The sequence below is a fragment of the Alosa sapidissima genome, chromosome 18, assembly GCF_018492685.1.
Source record: "Alosa sapidissima isolate fAloSap1 chromosome 18, fAloSap1.pri, whole genome shotgun sequence".
Classification (NCBI taxonomy): Eukaryota; Metazoa; Chordata; class Actinopteri; order Clupeiformes; family Clupeidae; genus Alosa; species Alosa sapidissima.
In genome coordinates this window covers 30,807,470-30,829,212 of record NC_055974.1, presented here as the reverse complement: position 1 = coordinate 30,829,212, position 21,743 = coordinate 30,807,470, and the positions used below count along the sequence as shown (strand labels likewise).

Below are 21,743 nucleotides of genomic sequence, written 5' to 3'. Positions count from 1 at the left end.
TGAGATTTATCTGGATTTAATAGGTGAAAACAGTAGACACCAGCAGTGGCAACTCCTAATAGAAGCCAGCGAAAGCTAGATTAAACAAATTAAGATGTGAACATTTCTATCATAATGTACACGAAAAATAAACCTTAGTGAAAGATTTGACATTATTGTATACCTGTTAATACAGACTACTGTCAATACTGTTAATACAGGCTGTGTTGTATTTTTAATGATGACAATAATAATAATAAAAAAGCCTCTTAATGTAAAATCGTCAAAAGTGTCTAACTCTACAATGCTGGCATTTACTTCCTGCGGGAGTCCAAACTAAATTCACGTCCACAAGTTCACACTTCACTACTAGACACTAGGCAAAAACAAATCAAGTAAGGTACACAGCAAAACACCTTGAATCTTAGTCAAGAAGCAGTAAGGACAGAAACAGGTACACAGCAAAACACCTTGAATCTTAGTCCCCTTGGAGCACCCCAGGCCATCACACCACATCAGGTGGGATGGAGAACTCCATATAACACATCTCAGACCACGTCACACCACATCAGGTGGGATGGAAAACTCCATATAACACATCTCAGACCACGTCACACCACATCAGGTGGGATGGAGAACTCCATATAACACATCTCAGACCACGTCACACCAACATCACGTGACACCTCTGATGAAGGCTACAGAGGCAAGGTAGCCGAAACTTGTCAGGTACACAAAAAAAAAAATCAATTTTACCTTATTGGCTTGTACAGAGAAACAGTGAGAAATAGTATAATACAGTAAGCCTAATGAACCTCTTCAATATATTAGTCAAGAAGCAGTCAGGACAGAAACAGGTACACAGCAAAACACCTCGAACCCCGGTCAAGAAGGCAGGCCAGCAATTATGACAAACATTTGCAAAGCAAAACAGGCATATGGGATCACAGGATCACGGATCAGCAGATTAGCGCGGGATCACGGATCAGCATCAGTAGATTACTCTGAGGTTTCCATGGTGATGGTAGGAGTGACGGGAGGCTCTATCTCCTTCAGCTTCTCCATCACAGCATCATGCGCTTTCTTCCACTCCTCCTTGGGGAGGGAGGAAGGGCTGAACTCCAGGAACTTGTAGGCATCTTTGGTCTCGACAGCGAATATCACATTGGCTCTCGCACATCCGGCACCAAAAGACTTCCAAACCTGTAATTTAAATTACACACACACAGTGTTTATGAGTTATGAGATGGCTACTTTTGTTTTGTTGCTCGGCTTTCTTTTATTTTTTCCAGGTAAAAGCTACGCAGGCACAATCCAGCCAATATGCAGACCACTACTTCCTGCAGCTACTTCATTTGACAGTTTGAATGCTCATGAAGTCATTTGTGTTTGGCATTAGTGTCACATTTATACCATTTCAGCTGCAGTGATTGATTTCAAAAACTCCTCCTTCGTGTCTTCTAAAAAATCAACCAAGTCTTCATCAGCAAAGGTCTTCTGTTCCAGGGAGTCCAGCAGTGTACCGACTTTCTTCCAGAATGTTAGTAGGCAAATCAGAATCTGAACGATTTTAGACAGGTGAGCCTGAACCTCGGGTAGATGTTCTGGGGATGGAATTGTACCTGTAAAGACAGTGAAAATAATGAACAATAATAAAAAAAATACATGGTTGAAGAGAATAGAATTAAGAAAAATCCATCAGAATCAATATGAAATTGACATTGTTCTGCTAGAAGCTAAAATGTTCCTCGACATGAATAAAGCATATATCTATCTATCTATCTATCTATCTATCTATCTATCTATCTGAATGTGATTCATCAAGATACCATGAGAGTAACTGTATTTCATACTGTTACTTAAATTCACATATATCGTGTCTAGGAGGAAGGGTGCTAGCCAATAGTGATATTTATGACATACAACCCCAAAACAGAAAAAAATGGGACATTGTGTAAAATGCAAATAAAAACAGAATGTCATAATATACAAGTCTCGTAAACCCGTATTTAGCAGCAAAAAGGACATAGAAAACATATCAAATGTTGAAAATGTTGACTATTTCATCGAAAGTATATGTTCATTTTGAATTTGATGACAGCAACATGTTTCAAAAAAAGTTGGGACGGGAGTGTTGGAGCTACATTAGTTTGCTTTCAGTGGTGGTAAATTTGTTAGTTAATTTGTTTTTTAAGATTTTGCTTACATTAGTAATATATATTTTGCTAATATTTTTTTGCTCATTATTTGTTTAGTTAATTGTTTTGATTTATATGTGTAGTCTTTATTTTTGGTTAGTTTACTAAAATATTGGTTTAGACACCTGGGGGCAGTGGGCACAGGTAAAGGTGAATATAGGTAGGAAGTAGCAGGAGGCCTGTATGCACCTGGGTGGTGGGGCACATGGTTTTTTACCAGTGCGAGAGATGCCGTGTATTGTAGAGATGTATTGTATTGTATATCATTAGAGATGCCGTGTATTGTTTGCTGCAGCTGGAACTAAATAAACCAGCCACAAAACCCGAATCCAGCCTGGAATTGATTTTATTTCTTGCCTGCGTACATTACCTGCCCAGGGTGCCAGAAGTTGTCGTTTGATTTAAGGCCACTACAGGCAGCATGTTTACCACTGTTCTGCTTCACCTCTTCATTTAACACAATTCTGTAAATGTTTATGAACTGAGGAGACCATTTGCTACAGTTTTGATAATGAAATGTTGTCCCATTACTCCCCGATTTCAGTTGCTCAACTGTATGGGGTATTCTTAGTCATGCTTTTCATTCCAGTATGCACCTAATTTGATAAATCTGGACTGCAGACATGCCATCTTAGCACCTGAACTCTTCCTCTATGGAGAAATACTATTTAAATATGTGCAGAATTCATTTTAGCATTGTTTTCCTGAAATATTCAAGGTCGTCCCTGAAAAAGACATTGCCTGGATGGCAATATATGTTGCTCAAAACCTGTATACATCATTCAGAATTGATTTTGCTTTGCCAAATGTGCAAGATGCCTGTGCTGTAGGCATTAATGCTCCTCCACACCGTCATAGATGTTGGGTTTCGAACTGAGCACTAAAACAAGTTGGATAGGTTGGATACTTGGATAGGCCCTCTCCTCTTTAGCCCAGATGAGTCCATGATTTCCAAAAAGAATGACAAACTTGAGAGGTGCCCAATGTAAGATTGGTCTAACCACAGGACATTTTTCCACATTACCTCAGTCCATTTTAAACAAGTTCAGGCCCAGATAAGAGAGTGATATTTTCTGTATCATGTCTCAATACAATTTTAGTGGTTACAATTTTGGCTGCAGTTTTTGAATTGAGCATTAAACTTGGCACATAGACAATGGTTATCAGAGGTTTTCCTGAGCCCATACAATGACAGGCCTGGAGACAGGTCTGGTGTTAATGCAGTGCCATCTGAGGTCCAAAAGACCACGGCCATCCAATTTGTTTTTCCAGCTATTTCCCCTGTTTGCAAAGATTTCTCTGGATTCTCTGAATGTTTTAATAATATTATGTGCTGTAAATGATAAACTCCCTAAATACGTCACAATTTCATGTTAAGAAGCATTAAAATTACATTGTTTCATCATTTGTGCACACAGGTTTACACAGTGATGAATACCCCTGCATCTTTACTTCTAAGAGACCCTGCCTCTCTGGGATGCTCTTTTTCATACCCAATCCTGTTGCCATAGTTACCCTAATTAGTTGTGAAACATTCTTCGTTTTGTTTTCTTTATCATTACAACAACTTTTCCAGCATTTTGTTACCCCTGTCCCAACCTTTTTTGAAATATGTTGCTGGTATCAAATTCGAAATTAACAAATTTTCCATGAAATAGTCAAATTTGTCATTTTCAACATTTGATATGTTGTTTGTGTCCTTTTTGCAACTAAATATGAGTTTAAGAGATTTGCATAGTATTACATTCTGTTTTTATTCACATTTTACACAACGTCCCAACTTTTTCTGTTTTGGGGTTGTATATGGTGTCTAGGAGGAAGGGTGCTAGCCAGTAGTGATATTTATGACATATATTGTGTCTAGGAGCAAGGGTGCTAGCCAATAGTGATATTTTTTTAATTACATACTGGCAACTGCAGAGGGAGGCCAGTAGCACAAAAAACTACATTGGGCGCCTCTAAATTAACATTTCAGTATACAAGAAAAAACCTAAACTACATTGGGCGCCTCTAAATTAACATTTCAGTATACAAGAAAAAACCTAAACTACATTGGGCGCCTCTAAATTCACATTTCAGTATACAAGAAAAAAACTAAACTACATTGGGCGCCTCTAAATTAACATTTCAGTATACAAGAAAAAACCTAACCTACATTGGGCGCCACTAAATTAACATTTCAGTATACAATAAAAAAAAACTAGAGCACCCGGACTTTCATAATGGTTAATAAAAGGTGCAACACTAAAACTATTGTTTATTGTTTACATCTCCACAGTTGATCGCATTAATACTTGCGAAATGGTGTCAAACATGCAAAACTGTGAATTCATCACACTATGTCTGTGACAGGAAAGTACTTTCCTGACCAAACAGTAGGTACATCTTGACAAATGTTATGACAAACTAGTTCTTACCCAATTCAATGCTGGCCTTCGTCTCCTGCATCTGCCAGTTGATCACTTCATTCTGGAGTTGCCACTCCTTCTGCCTCAGTGCAGTTTTCTCTGAAATGAGTTGATTGATCTCATTCTCCAGAGCCTTGGTTTTGGCTACAACACCTGGTGAAGTTGCTGTCTTGTAGATGGCATGGACTATGGGTCCAATAAACGGCACTATAGCACCAAAGATGCCAAGCCCAGCATCCTCCCTGGTAGCATCTTGGACATGTTGTTGAAGCTCATTGCTTTTGGCTTTTAGTTTTGTATCTATATTGCCCAATTCATCGACAGCTTGTTTCAGGTCTTTTTTGAGTTTTTCCAAATGGTCTTTGATTGCCTGTCTTTCTTTACTCAACTTCTCTATTTGCTGTTCTGTACTATCCTTTTCAGCAATGACATCACTAGTGGTTGTGGCAACATCTGTGGTGTGTTTCTCATACCTAAACAACAAAAGAGCACAAGAGGTTTAGTAACTACAGTGCAACTAAGTCCTTAAAGAGCACAAGAGGTTTAGTAACTACAGTGCAACTAAGTCCTTAAAGAGCACAAGAGGTTTAGTAACAACAGTGCAACTAAGTCCCCCCACTCTATTTCCCCTTGACTTGAATTTCTTGAATTTCCCCTTGAGGATCAATAAACTATCTATCTATCTATCTATCCATCTATCTAGGGGGTGGTGGTAGTGTAGTGGTTAAGGAGCTGGGCTAGCGTGCAGTAGCCTGAAAGTTGTCGGTTCAATTCCCAGCTTCCACCGTTGTGCCCTTGAGCAAGGCACTTAACCCCAAGTTGCTCCGGGGACAATGTGATCCCTTGTAATATAGCTGACATATGTAAGTCACTTTGGTCAAGAAGTGTCTGCTAAATGTAATGTAATGTAATGTAATGTAATGTAATCTAGCATTGTTAGGTTGTGTATGCTAGTTAGACCAGGTTACTGACCAACCTAGTTAGCTGTTTATGCTAGTTAGACCAGATTACTGAACAACCTAGTTAGCTGCGTATGCTAGTTAGACCAGATTACTGAACAACCTCGTTAGCTGCATATGCTAATTAGAACAGATTACTGACAAACCTAGTTAGCTGCATATGCTAGTTAGACCAGATTACTGAACAACCTAGTTAGGCTGCGTATGCTAGTTAGACCAGATTACTGACCAGACTAATTAGGCTATGCATGCTACTTAGCTGATTACAAATTCACTGAGCTTGTTTTTGTGGCGAGTTAACCTGATTATTTAGGTGAAGTGTCACTGACTGTAAACATACTGTAATCTAGATAGCAATATCATCCAATCTGTCATCTCTGATTCCTCTTTCAAATGAATTTAGCAATTCTATGAACTGAGTCCCTTTTTGTTTTGGATGTCAGAGAGACACTGGATTGTACTGAATGTTATATTATGAAAGAAGAGGAGGATATCATTTGTGCAAACAGAACAGCTCGAATTTAAAACCTCTACTGCCCAAATTTCATCAAAATGTATCATGCCCCACAAGAGATAATATTTTAGACCATGTCTACACAAACATAGCTGATGCCTACAAAGCCACTCCCCTCCCCCACCTAGGATACTCAGATCACCTCTCATTGTTTCTACTGCCAAGGTATTTAGCATTTCAGCAAACGTGTGAAACCAACAGACTGGAGAGTGTTCGCAACTCAGACCACCCATAACTCCCACATGGACATTGATTCATATGCCACCTCCGTTTTGGACTGTATCAACTCCAACATCAACAGTGTCACCACCCTCAAACAGATTACGACTTTCCCTAATCAGAAGCCATGGATGAACAGTAAGGTCAGACTCCTGCTGAAGGCTCGAGACATCACATTCAGATCAGGTGATACTCAAGCCTATAGCTCATCCAGGGCTAACCTGAAAAGCGGCATCAAGAAGGCCAAGCACTAGCCTGGTCTTGCCTTCCTACGTACTTCCGCTCGATTTGCATCTCCCTCCACGACTCCGTCTGAGATTCCGGCCATTGGCCTCGCTCGCAACGGAGAATTCGACTCCGAGCCAATCAGCGAGCAGGAGGCGGGAGTTGTGAGAGACAACGTTGAGATTCTACACTGTGTTTGAATTGTAGTCCTCGAGGAGTTGGCAATGGCATAAGTTAATGAAGCAATTCAGTCCGTGCTGGCTGTGCTTCCAAATATTCAGGAATTGATGTCCGAACAAAAGGAGTGTTTAACACATTTTATTTCGGGCAAAGATGTCGTGGCCCTACTCGTGGCAGGGCTATTCAATTAGTTTGTAATGAGGGCCACTTCATGAAAAGCATCACAACTGAGGGGCCGGAGAAATGCGGCTATGAGTAAACACATTAACAGCTGTAGAGACAATTAAGTACAACAGCAGCAATTTTGGTGTTCAAATGTTGTATTTTGAACATGCATAACAACATCATTAGCCGGTTGTTGGTGGCTGGATTGAAATCTGTGATAACAGATAGCCCTAACAGTAATGGAATCTGTGATAACAGATAGCCCTAACAGTATTGAAATCTGTGATAACAGCCCTAACAGTAATGGAATCCGCCCCCGTGTCTCCCCCGGGATTTGTTTTATTTTCTGGTTGCTAATCACACTATTTTAACATGTTTTGAGAGGGACAGGCCCATCTTTTGTCTGACGCAAGTCACGTTACCCCATGCATTAAATCAAATGTCACTGCTTGAATAAATGAAAAACATACTGAACATGGGCATCGTCATAGTTCACGATGATAATGAAAACATTTAGTCTACTTGGTTTCTGACAGAAATTACGTTTTGTGCCAAGTTCTGCCAACATATTGTAGAAACACTTTGGTTATTATATACCGGTAGTCTACGATTCACTTTAACCACAAAGCGTTTTGCCGTCGCCACATTTACAAATATGCAATTTACCTTCGCTAGGCTATCAGTGATTCTTTTTGCTTCGAATCGCAATTGAGTGCGCATTTAATATAACATGCCACATGATTTCGAAGAAGCCTTTAGACAGGCTCATTTCTGACTTCACTAGACTATTATTGCATTTGTTTATGTTGTAAGACATGAAGAAATTAAGGACATAGGGTACGCACAAATTCATCATTCACTAAATGGACACAGACTTCAAGTTTTTCTTTCGCTATTGTTGCAAAAAAAAATAGCCAGGTTACTATATAGTAATACTTTGAAATTCCCTTTGAGTCGGATCTGCTCCACCTTTCCATCAAGTTTTGCAGAAATTGTGCCTGTGTTTTTTTGCGATATTGTTGACAGAAACTATTTGTGTGGTGCAACCTGTTAAATATTAGTAGTTCATAAACTCCAACGTAGTGACAATTTAGGTTGAAACTAAACTAACTTACGTTCAACTTACATAAAAATGTAATGAATTGTAATATAGGCTAGTCTAACTTGTGCAATGGGCTGAGGTGCAGTAGGACTAAAGCGAGCGAGAGATGCAAGAGAGCTTATGCGCTTACAAATGATCTAAAGGGCCAGTACAAATGATCTCCCGGGCCAGACCCGGCCTGCGGGCCGCCGATTGAAGAGCCCTGCCCTACGGGATTTGGGAAACGTTTGATTTGTATCGTGCAGCAGCCTTGATATTAAAGTACAGCGTGTGCGGCAGACCCGGTATGAACGAAGCGGCGTGTTTTCAATGATCACATCTAGCTTTGACAATTGTGATATTCTGGCGCTGAGGCTATTTGCCCCCGTGTTGGGCTTTCCCCTGTGTCTTCTGTTTTCCCAGCGTGTGTGTGTGTGTGTGTGTGTGTGTGCAAGTGTTTGTGTCTCCCTCTCCCTCCTGTGTCATAGAATGTGTCAATGAGTTCTGATGTGTTTTGATTGGGGGGAGGTGTCCGGAAGGGAATATTTAGGGGTTCAGATAGGTTAGCGATTGATAAGGGGAGGGAATAGAATAGGGGGTTCTTAAATTTAGTCAGAGTAGAAGTGGATTACGTGCGAGTGAGTTGTGTTGCGTTGTGTTGTTGGCCGATGAGTGTGAATAACGAGTGATTGAGATCGTGATTTATCAGCGATCAGTTTGTTGCTTTGTAGTGGACACCTCCTGTTGCCCGTGCACTAGCCTGTACATCTATAGGAAATAAACTACCAGAGTTTTGGAACGATATATCAGCCTCCCCGTCTCCTAACTTCTCATCGGCGTTACAATATGTTATCTTCAACCTTACCGTTGAATAGTAATCTGCTATTTGCTATTCTTCCACTAACTCTTCCACATTTGTAGCACAAAGCTGGCATCGGTCATTTACCACAACCACAAGCTAAGGATTGGGGACTATTTCAAGAACAACTCTGATCCCCGACGCATGTGGCAAGGCATCCAGGCCATCACAGATTACGAAACCACTAACTCCACTCCCCGTCACCGACGCCTCCTTGCTTGATGAGTTGAACCACTTCTACGGCTGCTTTGATAGGGACAACAAGGAGGTGGCCATTAAGGCCATTAAGGCAGTGGTCTCTGCAGATCACCAGCCCCTCACACCCTCCACCACCGGTGTGTGTCATGAACACAGGGTCATCTCCTTTTCTCATAGGCAACTCAGATGCTTTCAGGCCCCTTGGCATACCTCGCCTGTTGCTGCTCACTGTCCCACACAAACCTGTGTCATTCTCTGCTAATTCATTTGCTATGGCTGGTGATGTGTAATAACTGTCCATGTACACTGCATGCCCTTTCCCTGTGTATGGGGCCATAAGTTGACGAACAATAAGGTGGGTGGCACCTAAATGATCAACGTCATCATCAGAATTGTGTCCAGTGTACATGGACCATTGCAAAACATAACCAGAGCCGGACTCACTCAAAACAAATGCTTTGAAGCCATATTTGTCTGGCTTATTGGGGTTGTACTGTCTCAAAGTTGACCTTCCCTTGAACGCTATGGTCATCTCATCTAGAGAGAGTTCTTTGTGTGGACCATAAACAGCTGAAACGCGTGGAATGATCAGGTTTATTATAGGACGCACCTTGAACAGTCCATCATGACCTGGTTGACCCCGCCCAACATACTCACTGTTGTTAGCAAAATGGAGGAAAGACAGGATAATTTCAAATCTGTTCCTTGTCATTATAGTCCCAAAGCCAGGTGTATAAATTGGCCAAAATTCTGCCCAATAATCCTCTATCGTGGATTTTTCTACCAGTCCCATGCACAAATGCAGTGACAGGAAGGCCTTCATCTCAGGGACAGAAACATCATACCACCCATGAAACCTGTATTGGGGTTTTAGCTGTTGAGAGTCTAAGTACTGATTGGCATAGCTGTTTGTTTCAATTGTTATTAGGTTCCAGAAATCATCTGTCAGAAACAGGGACAGAAAATCTAGGGGGTTATCTTTAGATACATTTCTCAGTTCCTCCAGGAATTTGCGATGTTGCGATCGCAACAATTAACGCAAATTCAGCAAATCTTCGTGAATTCTGGGCGACCTCGCAATTTTGTCCAAACACTGCAACTTTTTCACAAATTTGACCAATCATCATGGTTTCCCCCATGAAATTTCACCTACCACAACAGCCCCTCACGCAGAATATTGAGTCAGATGCCACTCACTTCTGCAGACACCAGAGACTGCCCTATAACTTGTTCACTCCTCTGCAGTTTTGATGACAATAAATAGAAGGCTAACGTTAATGATCTGCTTTACTTGCATCTGTCATCTCAACCTAGTGTTGCTAACCTGCCTAAGCTATGAAAGTAAGTTAAGTAAGGCCTACTTGGTTTACTGACATTTGAGTAGGCTACAATATGCAACCCATTGGCAAACGTTTTCACCTGGAGATGTCCTTTTAGCTTGTATCATGTTTGCTAGCTTGTGGGCTCAGTTTGTGTAGTGCAGTGCTACCAAAATCATAGAAATTAATAACATTGTAAGACATTTACCTCTTCTATGGTCCAAGAATGATTTCATACGAGTTATTTTTTAACATTTATTTTAACTAATGACATAGAAAACATCCCGAATTCTATCCACATATCATAATGCACTATGCAAAAAGTGATTTCCAGTCGTAGCCGAACACAGTGAGATGCAAGCGTTCCAATCCACTTAGATATGTTATTACGCTACTCTCACGTCCTTAAAGTGGCAGGCAGTCAATTAGACTTACACACCACCAATGTAATAACATTAAAGAAAAGTGTAGTCTAATAGTTTAAATCAATATGAAATTACTACATACTAAGTCACAGAATATGAATTATTAAAAAGTTATGAACTTAATATGAATTACAACATATATGAATGTATTGAAACATATGACATTATGCCATCTCTTTAGGGGGGGTGTCTTTTTTGGACAGTTCTACGAAAGGTTATACTGCTTTGTGAATTACCCCAGTCAAAGTATTTACATCAAGATGATCCATGTAATTTTGGTCTTACTAACCTTAATTACCCTCAATTAAAAAATAATTAAAAAAAAAAATTACAACTATTTTTGCAATTTTCACTTCCTCTCGCAATTTCTTCGCAACAAACAGCTAAAAACACCGCAACTTCCATCGCAATTTTTTAGAAAAGTTGTCGCGAAATCAGGCATTTTAGATCGCAACAATCTCAAAAAATCCTTGCGAGATCCTGGAGGGACTGATTTCTGACTCCTTGATATCCAACAGGCTCATCAGAGGGGTTGATCCATTCCTGAAACACCTCATCATTTCCCAAATGAATCCAACCATCACTATCATCACTAATTTGCCCACCCCTGTTGTCTCTACCACGTGAAATCCCAGCCCTATTTTGACCACCCCTGCTGCCTCTACCGCGTACACCCGCTCTCCTACTGACACTACGACCACGATTACCCCTGTCACCCTCACCTCTGTTGGACAAAGGGTCAAAACAAACATGGTGTTATGCTTGGTGTACACTTTCGTCGCAACGCATGGCAGCATCGGCGGTAGCGCCATCATTATTTGCCCTTTGCCGTTCGTCATTCCCTTAAGGTACATTTTCACCTTCAGAATCGGCATATACCCCTAGCTGCACCAACACTTGCTTAGTCGAAAACATTTGTTTCGCCATTTTTTTTTAGCTTCAATCTACCCGAAAACAATGGAATTCAATGCGAAAAACCACTTCCGCGTTTGAGCATGAACCCACACTTTCGTCTCTACTTCCTCGTACAAATGAGATTTTACACTGTACTCGAGTCGTCTGTTTTATTCAGTAATGCCGCTTGTCGCAATATTGCGACTTGGGCGGTTAGAGGGTTAAAACCACTTCCATTGTGCCGGTGCTAAAACACTCCACTGCAACGAGCCTCAATGACTTCAGTCCAGTTGCACTCACCCCCATCATCATGAAGTGCTTCGAGAGGCTGGTTCTGGCCCATCTCAAGATCTGCTTAGCACCCTCACTGGACCTTCCAATTTGCCTACCGTCAGAACAGGAGCACAGAGGATGCCATCTCTACGGCACTTCACTCTGCCCTGTCCCACCTTGACAATAGCAACACCTGTGTGAGAATGCTGTTCATTGACTTTAGTTCAGCATTCAACACCATCATCTCCTCCAAACTGATCACCAAACTCAGTGAACTGGGCATCAATACCTCCTTCTATAACTGGATTCTGGACTTCACCTCTTCACCTACGACTGCACACCTGTACATGGCTCTAACACCATTGTCAAGTTTGAAGATGACACTACGGTGATTTGTCTCATCAGCAACAACGATGAAACGGCCTACAGGGAGGAGGTCCAGCATGCATATGCACAAACACACATACGCAGGCAAACACACAAGCACGCACACACACACACACCCACACACATAAACATAAACGTGTACACGCACACATGCACACAATTCAAGAATTTCTCAGAATTATGAACAGGCAAGATGGGTGTGGGGTTGTATAAAATGAATTTTACATGTGAAATCTATGAACTAATCATGTTTTGGTACTTGTTGTCTAGCAGATACCAGTGAGAATTGAGTGTGGATAATGCAATTTAGTGAGACAGTTAGAATCATATAGGCCTTTCAGCGTGATTTATTTTTGTGGAAAAAATGTGCTGGACTGGGCGGCGGTCGTATTTTGTACCGCTCTGCGGTACATCTAGTTTATATTACTCTAAACCACCTTCTGTAAACCAACTGCATACTACTGTCTACACTGCACTATATTTATTTTCCTGCCTATACACCACCTGTCTATGCACTTTCCTGCTTTTTTGCACTTCTGGTTAGACGCAAACTGCATTTTGTTGGCTTTGTACTTGTACTCTGCACAATGACAATAAAGTTGAATCTATAATCTAATCAAATATTTAACTCATGTATCTCATCCCAAAAAAAACATAAACACAGTGGCACCAAAGGGTGTGTTTTCTTACCTACACGTTATACAACTGTCAAGCATTCTCTTCAACTCACACATATTTTAGGGAGGTTTACCAACGTACATACTGCTATGGACCAGCTGGCTATAGCGTTACATCAGCTCCACAGTACACTTGTGTTTTTAAGAATAGTTAAAATAAATCTTACTTCTTTACAAGGTCGTCAACATCATCGATGATATCGTTAATCCAAGCTTTTGCCTTCCCCAGGTACCTCACAGCGAGCGTAGGCTTATTCTTCTCCACTGCTATTTTGAGCATTGGAAACAGGGATGAAACCAAGTTGCCACTGGTAAGCACACACTAGGAGAGGAAACAGGAATGAGACCATGTTGCCACTGGTGAGCACACACTAGGAGAGGAAACAGGGATGAAACCAAGTTGCCACTGGTGAGCACACACTAGGAGAGGAAACAGGGATGAAACCAAGTTGCCACTGGTGAGCACACACTAGGAGAGGAAACAGGGATGAGACCAAGTTGCCACTGGTGAGCACACACTAGGAGAGGTGAGCACACACTAGGAGAGGAAACAGGGATGAAACCAAGTTGCCACTGGTGAGCACACACTAGGAGAGGAAACAGGGATGAAACCAAGTTGCCACTGGTGAGCACACACTAGGAGAGGAAACAAGTGAAACAAGTGAGCACACACTAGGAGAGGAAACAGGTGAGCACACACTAGGAGAGGAAACAAGTGAGCACACACTAGGAGAGGAAACAGGGTTGCCACTGGTGAGCACACACTAGGAGAGGAAACAAGTGAGCACACACTAGGAGAGGAAACAAGTGAGCACACACTAGGAGAGGAAACAGGGTTATCCCGCTATTATTCTGCCACAGACTTAACGCAAAACAACAAAAAACATTCTCTTGTCTAAAGCATAGACAGTAAAAGAAATGGACACAGCCACCTCATAGGACTTCAATAGAGGCAGGTAAAGTCCATTTGAAATAGTATATTTAGTATTTTAATGTCATGTTTATCTTCGACTGTTTCTATTGTACAGTGGAGTTTTCTTATATTACTTTTTCTACTGTAAGTGCATGTTATGTGTGATGTCTGTGTGGTCAAAATTAATCCGTATGCTACTGAGACCTTGAGTTTTCCCTTGGGGTTCAATAAAGTATCTATCTATCTACATGTATCTATCTATCTATCTATCTATCTATCTAACCCCTTTTCCGGTGAAGCCTTCTGCGCATCCTCAGTGTCAGTTGAGTGATAACATGTGATGTTAAAAAATGGACTGACACAGTGGGTGGGTGCATCCCAAGCTCTATTGGAGAGGAGGTGATTACGAGGAGAGAGGTGAAAGGACCAATAAGAGCAAGACAAGAGCATCCTATGCAGAGGCCTTTCTACTTGGACTACTTTTTGCACCTTCACCATGACACTCATTCTCTTGAGCACCTCACCATGCACACAGAACTACAGGCCAGTCCCGGCCCTGTCACTGCAAGCGTCTCATGCTTGATCACCCTCAATCACACTGTGGATTTCTTTATTTAATTTATATAGTATATTTAGTATTGTTAGTTTTTCTTTTCTTCTATTGTCTCTATTGTACAGTGGAGTTTGGTTATATGTTTATACTTATATTTACCACTTCTGCTGTAAGTGCATGTTGTGTGTGTGGTGTCTGTATTCTACTGAGACCTTGAATTTCCCCTTGGGGATCAATAAAGTATCTATCTATCTATCTATCTATCTATCTAACGTAGGCTAGGCCTTATGCTACTCCATTTAATTGAGAACGCGTCTGAGCACTCACAAGAGGGAGAGAAAACGAGTGCAGGTTCCAGCTGGCTTGTCATTGTTGATGATAATTGATATCTCCTTTTTATTAAGTTAAGATTAAACTAAATGCGGCAGTGGTTGGGACAGACTTATGGGGGCGAGAAGAGGAATGAAGCAGGGGATGAGGATATCGACAGAGAAATAGATAGATAGATAGATAGATAGATAGATAGATAGATAGATAGATAGATATCCCAAACATGAAATGAAGTGTTTGCACTTTCTGTGTATATTTTGTGATATGCATTCAGTGACACTCATAAACTTATAGTTCTCCTATTTTCACCAGAAAAAAAATGGCTAGTAGAAATTCTGATTGGCTAGTGACTTTAGAAAGTTACCAGCCACATTGGCTGGTGATCAAACAAGTTAATTTAGAACCCTGCACACAACATTAACAGAATTGAAATATCATATGTCTTATGGGGTTGCAGTGGACCTGCACCTTGAACTGATATAAAATTGTGTGGAAGCAGGAATTCAGTGGGGTGTTAGTTACCTTCAGCAGCATGGCCTCAGATGAACCAAACAGCATCTGGGTCTCCAAGGCCCTCTCCCGCAGCATCCTCTCCAGCTTGGGGAAGTTGGCCAGACACAGATAAGAGACATTGTACAATAGAGCAACTCGCTGTGCTGACGGCAGTAACTCTTGTACAAACTCCGGACTGAATGTGCTCTCAATCTCTGTTGTTGCTTTTCAATAGGAGAACAAAAAGCCCAGGTTTATTAATGGAAAATTGTATTTTTCACAATACTGGTATTTCATAATGTGACAATGTTTGGATGAGGACATGCAAAGTTACCCATGATTTCAGAGTAGGTTAGTTTGATAGAGGTGTTGCAGATCAGAAATTATCTAGAAAGTAAGGCAGAATTCTCCAGTTAGCTGGGTGATATTATGCTGTTATCAAAGCAGTAGACCGTAATTAAAATACATAATGTAGCATCTAGTAGCATTTGAAATAAAAAATACAAAGAGCAGTGGATCAAAAATACTGACATCAATGTCACCATGGGGTAGATTTAGGCTACTAACACTAGCGCAGTTTGCGCTGTCATGACCCGGTGTTACATGGCAACTGGCTCCCATGTTAACTGGCTGCGTTGATGACGTTTCATGATTGATAACGAGTCTTTGACAGATGTGGCCGCTTGCAGATTTGTCTCTTACAGATATACTAGAGACGCACACAAATATGCATGACATGTTTAAAAGTCAAAATTGTATGTAGTACTACATGCACTGGACCATGAATATGCCACCCAAAAAACAAACATCTAAATAGCATAAATAAACACTATGTGGGGATCGAACCATGAATAAATTGACTTGTTTGCTTGGGTAATCAGACGTCTGTCCACTTGCGCCACAAATCAGCTGACGGCATTCACAGAAATTGACTTTAATTGTATGATTAAAAGAAGTCAGCTAACGTTATTATAATTGTAACAAGTTAACATAGCTGTTCATGTTATCTGGCTACCATGTTATCATGCTATCGTTGCCCAAGCCATTTAGTAGGCCTTCAAAGTATCATGGTTAAGTTTTACAAACGTTTCACTGAGGTTAGGCTGTGGCCGCCCGCCCCTACCTGAAGTGTCTGTAGAGGCACATGAACGTCAGCAAATAAATCAAATAAAAATGTGTTGCCTAATTGTGTATCCTTTTGTCCAGCCTATTCTTTTAAGAATTCAGTTCATGAAACACAGGCATTGAAACGCACACTGCAATGGGCAGGAGAAGTCTATAACGTGTCCATATTTTACACAAAATTTGCGCACAGGGAGAGTCAAAACTCTTAGGCTTATAGGCTATTAACGTTAATGTTGCTGACATGTAAACATGGGTTTGATGTTTTTTTTATACTTTATTTCCCAATTTGTAAGCTGATGCTTCTCCTGTGGCGCAACAGGTTCATGCCTGTAAATTGCTTTTTCACGACATGGGTTCAATCCTCCCCATCACACGTTTTATTATTATTATTTATTTATTTTTAGACCAGCAACGCTTCCTCAATTTAGGCTACAGATAGACTAGGTGGACACAGAGAGCCTGACCAGCAGTCAGTGAAATGTTTGAAAAGTTAACCATGATACTTTGAAGACCTACTGGCTTGGGCAGCTGCTGTAGCAAGACAACACCATCAGCCGTGTTAACTTGCTACAATCATCAGCTTACTTCTTCTAATTGTATAGACCATAGGTTCTGAAAGTGCGGCCCGGGGGGCCAATGGCGGCCCGCGGAAACATTTCTGGCGGCCCGCGATAACATCTGATAACATCTGTAAAACTGTTAAAACTGTACAACTGTATCTGTGTGCTTTGAAAATAATGAATATCTGTTTAGTGGTGTTTTGTGGCCGTCAGGTTTTCCTGTGGTGCTTTGGTAGCTGGAATTGGCCCTGAATAAGGCCTATGCTGATAAGAAGCAAGACACACTGAGACTGTTTGTTCTAAATAAGTTGTACAAAATAAGTTTGTACTTGAAATGGACTGAAACCAGAACTGTTTGTCTGTTGAGGGTAAAGAAGTTTTGCCAGGTTTAGTCTCAGTTATGAATTAAAATGTGTTTAATGCAATAAATATAAACTGTAGAGATGCAACTTGCTCATTAAAATGATTACAAATGGGATTTTTTTCCAGGTTTTTTTTCTTTTTCTCCCCCCGCCCCTTTGGCGGCCCTCAGTTCAATGTTGGGTTCCTGAATTGGCCCTCAGTTAATGTTGGGTTCCTGAATTGGCCCTCAGTTAATGTTGGGTTCCTGAATTGGCCCTCAGTTCAATGTTGGGTTCCTGAATTGGCCCTCACCAATCACAACTTTGAGAACCCCTGGTATAGACTAACTGAAGTAAATTTCACTATAACTTATCAGCTGGTTCGTGACGCAAGTACATAGATGAATGGTTATCATGTAAGAGGTTTCATTTAGGAAGCAGGTTCGATACCCCACGTGGAATCATTAGGCTATTTAGTTATTTATTTTTTTGGTGGCATATTCATGGTCCAGTGCATGTAGCGTAGGCCTAGCCTACTACAGACAATTTTGACATTTAAATATGTCATGCATATTTGTATTTGTATTTGTTCGTCTCCAGTTTCCATCAGAAAGTGACAAATCAGCAAGCGGCCACATCTGTCAAAAAAACGTCATCACTCGTGAAACGTCACCAACGCAGTTAGCATGGGTGCCAGTTGCCATGTAACACCCATAGACAGTAAAAGAAATGGACGAACAGATTCCGTCGTTCTCAATGGGAGGGCACTGAGTCATTTTTCAGTTGGTCCCCCCCAGTACTGCGCAGACTCGCACTTAACTTCGTGACGTTAGCCATCGAACTGAATCTTGTAACTCATATGATAGATACACAGAAATTCTTCTCACACTTCCTTCCTTTAAAGTCATCAAAGTTAAACATTTATTTATGTATTATTATTAATATCATCCTCACAAGTGATATCAAGTCGTGTTAATGTTGAAACTACCACACATGATCATCTTCAAAAACAGTCAGTCATGGTAAAACAAAACAAAAAAGTTATAGCCTTGAAGCTAATCTTCTTTCCACTTTTCTGACCTACGGTCAATCCATCGAAAACCTCTGAAATGATTATCGTTAGACTACCTAACGGTAAAACTACTGTTTTTCATTAGGTTTACTTGCCTCTATGCTTTACCTTAACATACAATGCTATTGTAGGCTACATAACTTTGTTCACCGTGCTGGCTGGACTACGCTTCTTATCTAAACAATACGGTTATCTCCCTTCAATGCGTTAGCTTCCCTTCAACCGGACATGCTAAACATTCTTCTTACGGGAACCTAACGTTACGTACGAGGTAGTCGAGTCTTGTTTCGCCTTTTATTGTTTATGTAGATAACACAGAAGCTAAAATATCGGCACATAATATATGTTATATGAAGTTATGGGAGTTATGGGAGAAAATCCTAAATGAATGGGCGTTCTATGGGGTTAGCAGAGAGTTGATAACCACCGCTACATCGATGCTTCTACTTCCGGGAATTCGCCTGCCCCCTTGGTAACACCGGCTCAAAGGCCATGGCAAAAATGAAGCAAGCAGCGTTTGAAGCCAAAGTAAGTAATTTATTATAACGGTAACGCAAGAAAACAGACTAAAACGTAGAGTGTGGAAGTCAGTAGAGTCAGTAGTCTGTTTATGCGAGTTCAGTATTAGCGCACATTTATGGAGTTACATTTGTTCCACTTTTATGAGCGAGCAATTTGAGCGCAGAAAGATATTTTGAGCGAGCACACAAATTATATTTTGAGGAAAAATGAAACTCGAGCACAAAAAAACTTAGTAGTTGAGCAAACAGGAATCCATTTCTATGGAGGATTTTTTGAGTGCTGTGTCTCTGGTTTAAGTGGATAAATTCAAAGTGAAAGTAAGACATTTGAAAGCCCAACGAAAGTTAAGGTTGCTTTGGATAAAGTACAAAGACGCAAAACTGGTGCTCTGACGCATTTAACCGTAATTTGGATTAACACCTGCTTTTACCAGGCGAAAATATTTCACATAATATTTCACAATATTTCAAAACAGATGTGCGCGCTTATGGGCTGTTTTCGGGGAATAGCTAATTAGGCGCATTTACGCTTCTCCTCCCACCTTTTAACACGACACTTTCCCCTGACCCTCTAAATGTATGCATGGCACGGGAAAGTGCGAAAGGCAGTCTGCGGTTTTACCAAGTGCGGCCTGTTTGGAAATAGCTTGCATCGGTTACGCCAGTCTTTGCGAACAATTACCGCCTGGAAACAGCAAACGGCTTGATAAATCTAACCCCATATAGGTGCCTAGAAACAAACAGAAGTTGTTGAACTTCTGCACTGAGACACATGCCTAAAAAAAGGTTTGCAAAGTAGCCTTTTCCTCACAGCCTGATGACCCCCCTAGACTGATGAGGAAAATATAAGGATATTTGGCAAAATATCAAATGAAATGGTGCCCTGGTAGTATCAACAATCAATTTCTCTGTGACAGGAATCCAGACAAGTAACGCTTAGCAAACCCCACTCAGCTGTGATGTGCGCTGTTCCAAGAGAAGGCTGTTATTGGTCACAATATGGATGTGGATATTGCTGCACTGGTGTAGCCTGCAGCAGGAGCTGTTTGATTTGGGGCTTTAACTTTGACAGAGTGATTGACGAGACGAATAAAGTCTCGTGTCCGTGGCAAAGTATCGTTTGATCTCGTTTGTCATTCACTAACAAAGGCAACACCTGCTTTTGCCGAGTCGTCGCTGGTAGAATACTTGTCCTCAGTTCATCAAAGAAGCAAAGCATCTCGTTTAGGACGGTGGTGGTTGAGAGATTTCACACAGGTATGCTATTTATGTTTGAGCAGACATAGAAATGTATTGTAACTGTGGTAGTCAAGTGTCTTTAACCTAACGAATGCTTTTAGACTGGGCGCATAGTAACTTTGATGGACAAGGGATATGCCAAACGAACACTGGAGGTTCCGTACCCTTGCTGTGTCCATTATTAGATATGACCTCCCGTTTTGTTCTAGGTGCACTAACTAACATCAGTTCAGTCGTAACAACTGCTACTTTTTAACAACTGTTACAGTGCCAGCTGCATCCACACAGAGGTTGGACTGCTTTATGCAGGGGTCTTGGAAACTGGTACTCCTGAGCCGTAGGGGTCTATGACTCGGGATGTATAGGTTGAATTAAATTTGCTATAACGCTGTCCTTAGTACACTTACACTGTGAGCATTTAGCAGACTCTTATAGTATCTGTGATGCCCTCAGAGCTAAGCTTTAAGTGCTACATTAATCCCCAGAAGGTCATAATCTTAAACAGGGCTCCTCACTCCTAAGTGTTTGCTGTGGTCACCTTGTTTGCTCAGCTTGTAGTGCACCTTACCTTGGCCCAGGCCATTTTGCTGTAAATCGTACATTTCCCTTTCTTTTGGTTTCTTTTGGGTCCTGTGTGCCACTATTTATTGTGAGGAGACCCCGTCCTAGTTGATCTTTGTGGAGGCTCTTTGTAAACTTGAAGCCTATGTTGCGTGCCCTACCAAACTGTCATCATTGCTTTTTAAAGACTTATATACAGAATTTTTAGGATATTGAACTAATACATTTTGAATGGTTTTATTAGTCTCGTTTTAGAGACTGCTTGTGACAAACTTGACGATTTGGAAAATAAATATATTTTTGTATCAGTCTCAACTCGTTTCCTGCGTGCTTTGGTAATTCTTAGCTGTAGGTCACACTGGTAACAGAAAATTGACTAGCAAATAACCTATAAAACCAAAGTGGACAATATTTAATAGCAGAGGTGCAGCAGAACATTAATAATAAATAAAGTAACAAAGTTCAAACCTTGGTAGGCTAAGGATTCCACTTGAGTGTGTCGCTCCGTTCAAGTGTTGAATGAGACCTCAGCAGCTTGAGCTGTGTATATACTGTAGCATGATGCCCAAGGCATATTCGTGTTAATACGCCTACTGATGATTACATTTCTCAAGAAAAATAAGTTGCTCATTATCAAAGGGAACGTGTCAGAACAAGAATACTCAGGAATACCCCACCCACACACACACACACACACACATACACAACCACCACCACCAAAACCACACCAATGGGTGAAAAAATCATGTAAGACTGTGTGTGTGTGATGCGGACCGGAAAGCCCTACAGAGGGTCGGAGGTCAGCTGAGAAGATCACCAGATCAGCCCAACCATCCATCCAGGACACATCACATTACATTTGGCTGACGCATTTGTAGCCAAAGCGACTACCAACATGGTAAACAGTTTAAGTTTTAAAGCAATTCTCAACAATTTTAGGACAATTTAAAAAAACGGTAGAGTACAGTAAGAATAAGTGCATCAGTGAGTGCTGTTTTTAAACAGTTACGTGTCAGTTCAAGACTGCTGGTAAGTGCTCGGATCAGCAAGACTTGTTGTAAGTGGTGCTATGAGAG

At 41.0% G+C, this 21,743-nt stretch overlaps 1 protein-coding gene across 1 annotated transcript; it reads right to left on the bottom strand.

The window, feature by feature from the left end:
- Positions 1–21,192, bottom strand: si:dkey-7i4.24. The gene is made up of 7 exons (XM_042070051.1): positions 21,136–21,192; positions 15,583–15,635; positions 15,279–15,472; positions 13,128–13,282; positions 4,595–5,058; positions 1,393–1,601; positions 1–1,182 (listed from the first exon to the last, which is right to left on the bottom strand). Exons 2-7 carry the CDS (start codon positions 15,584–15,586, stop codon positions 979–981), a joined length of 1,230 nt encoding a protein of 409 aa, XP_041925985.1. The 5' UTR covers positions 15,587–15,635; positions 21,136–21,192; the 3' UTR covers positions 1–978.
- Positions 21,193–21,743: the final 551 nt, after the last annotated feature.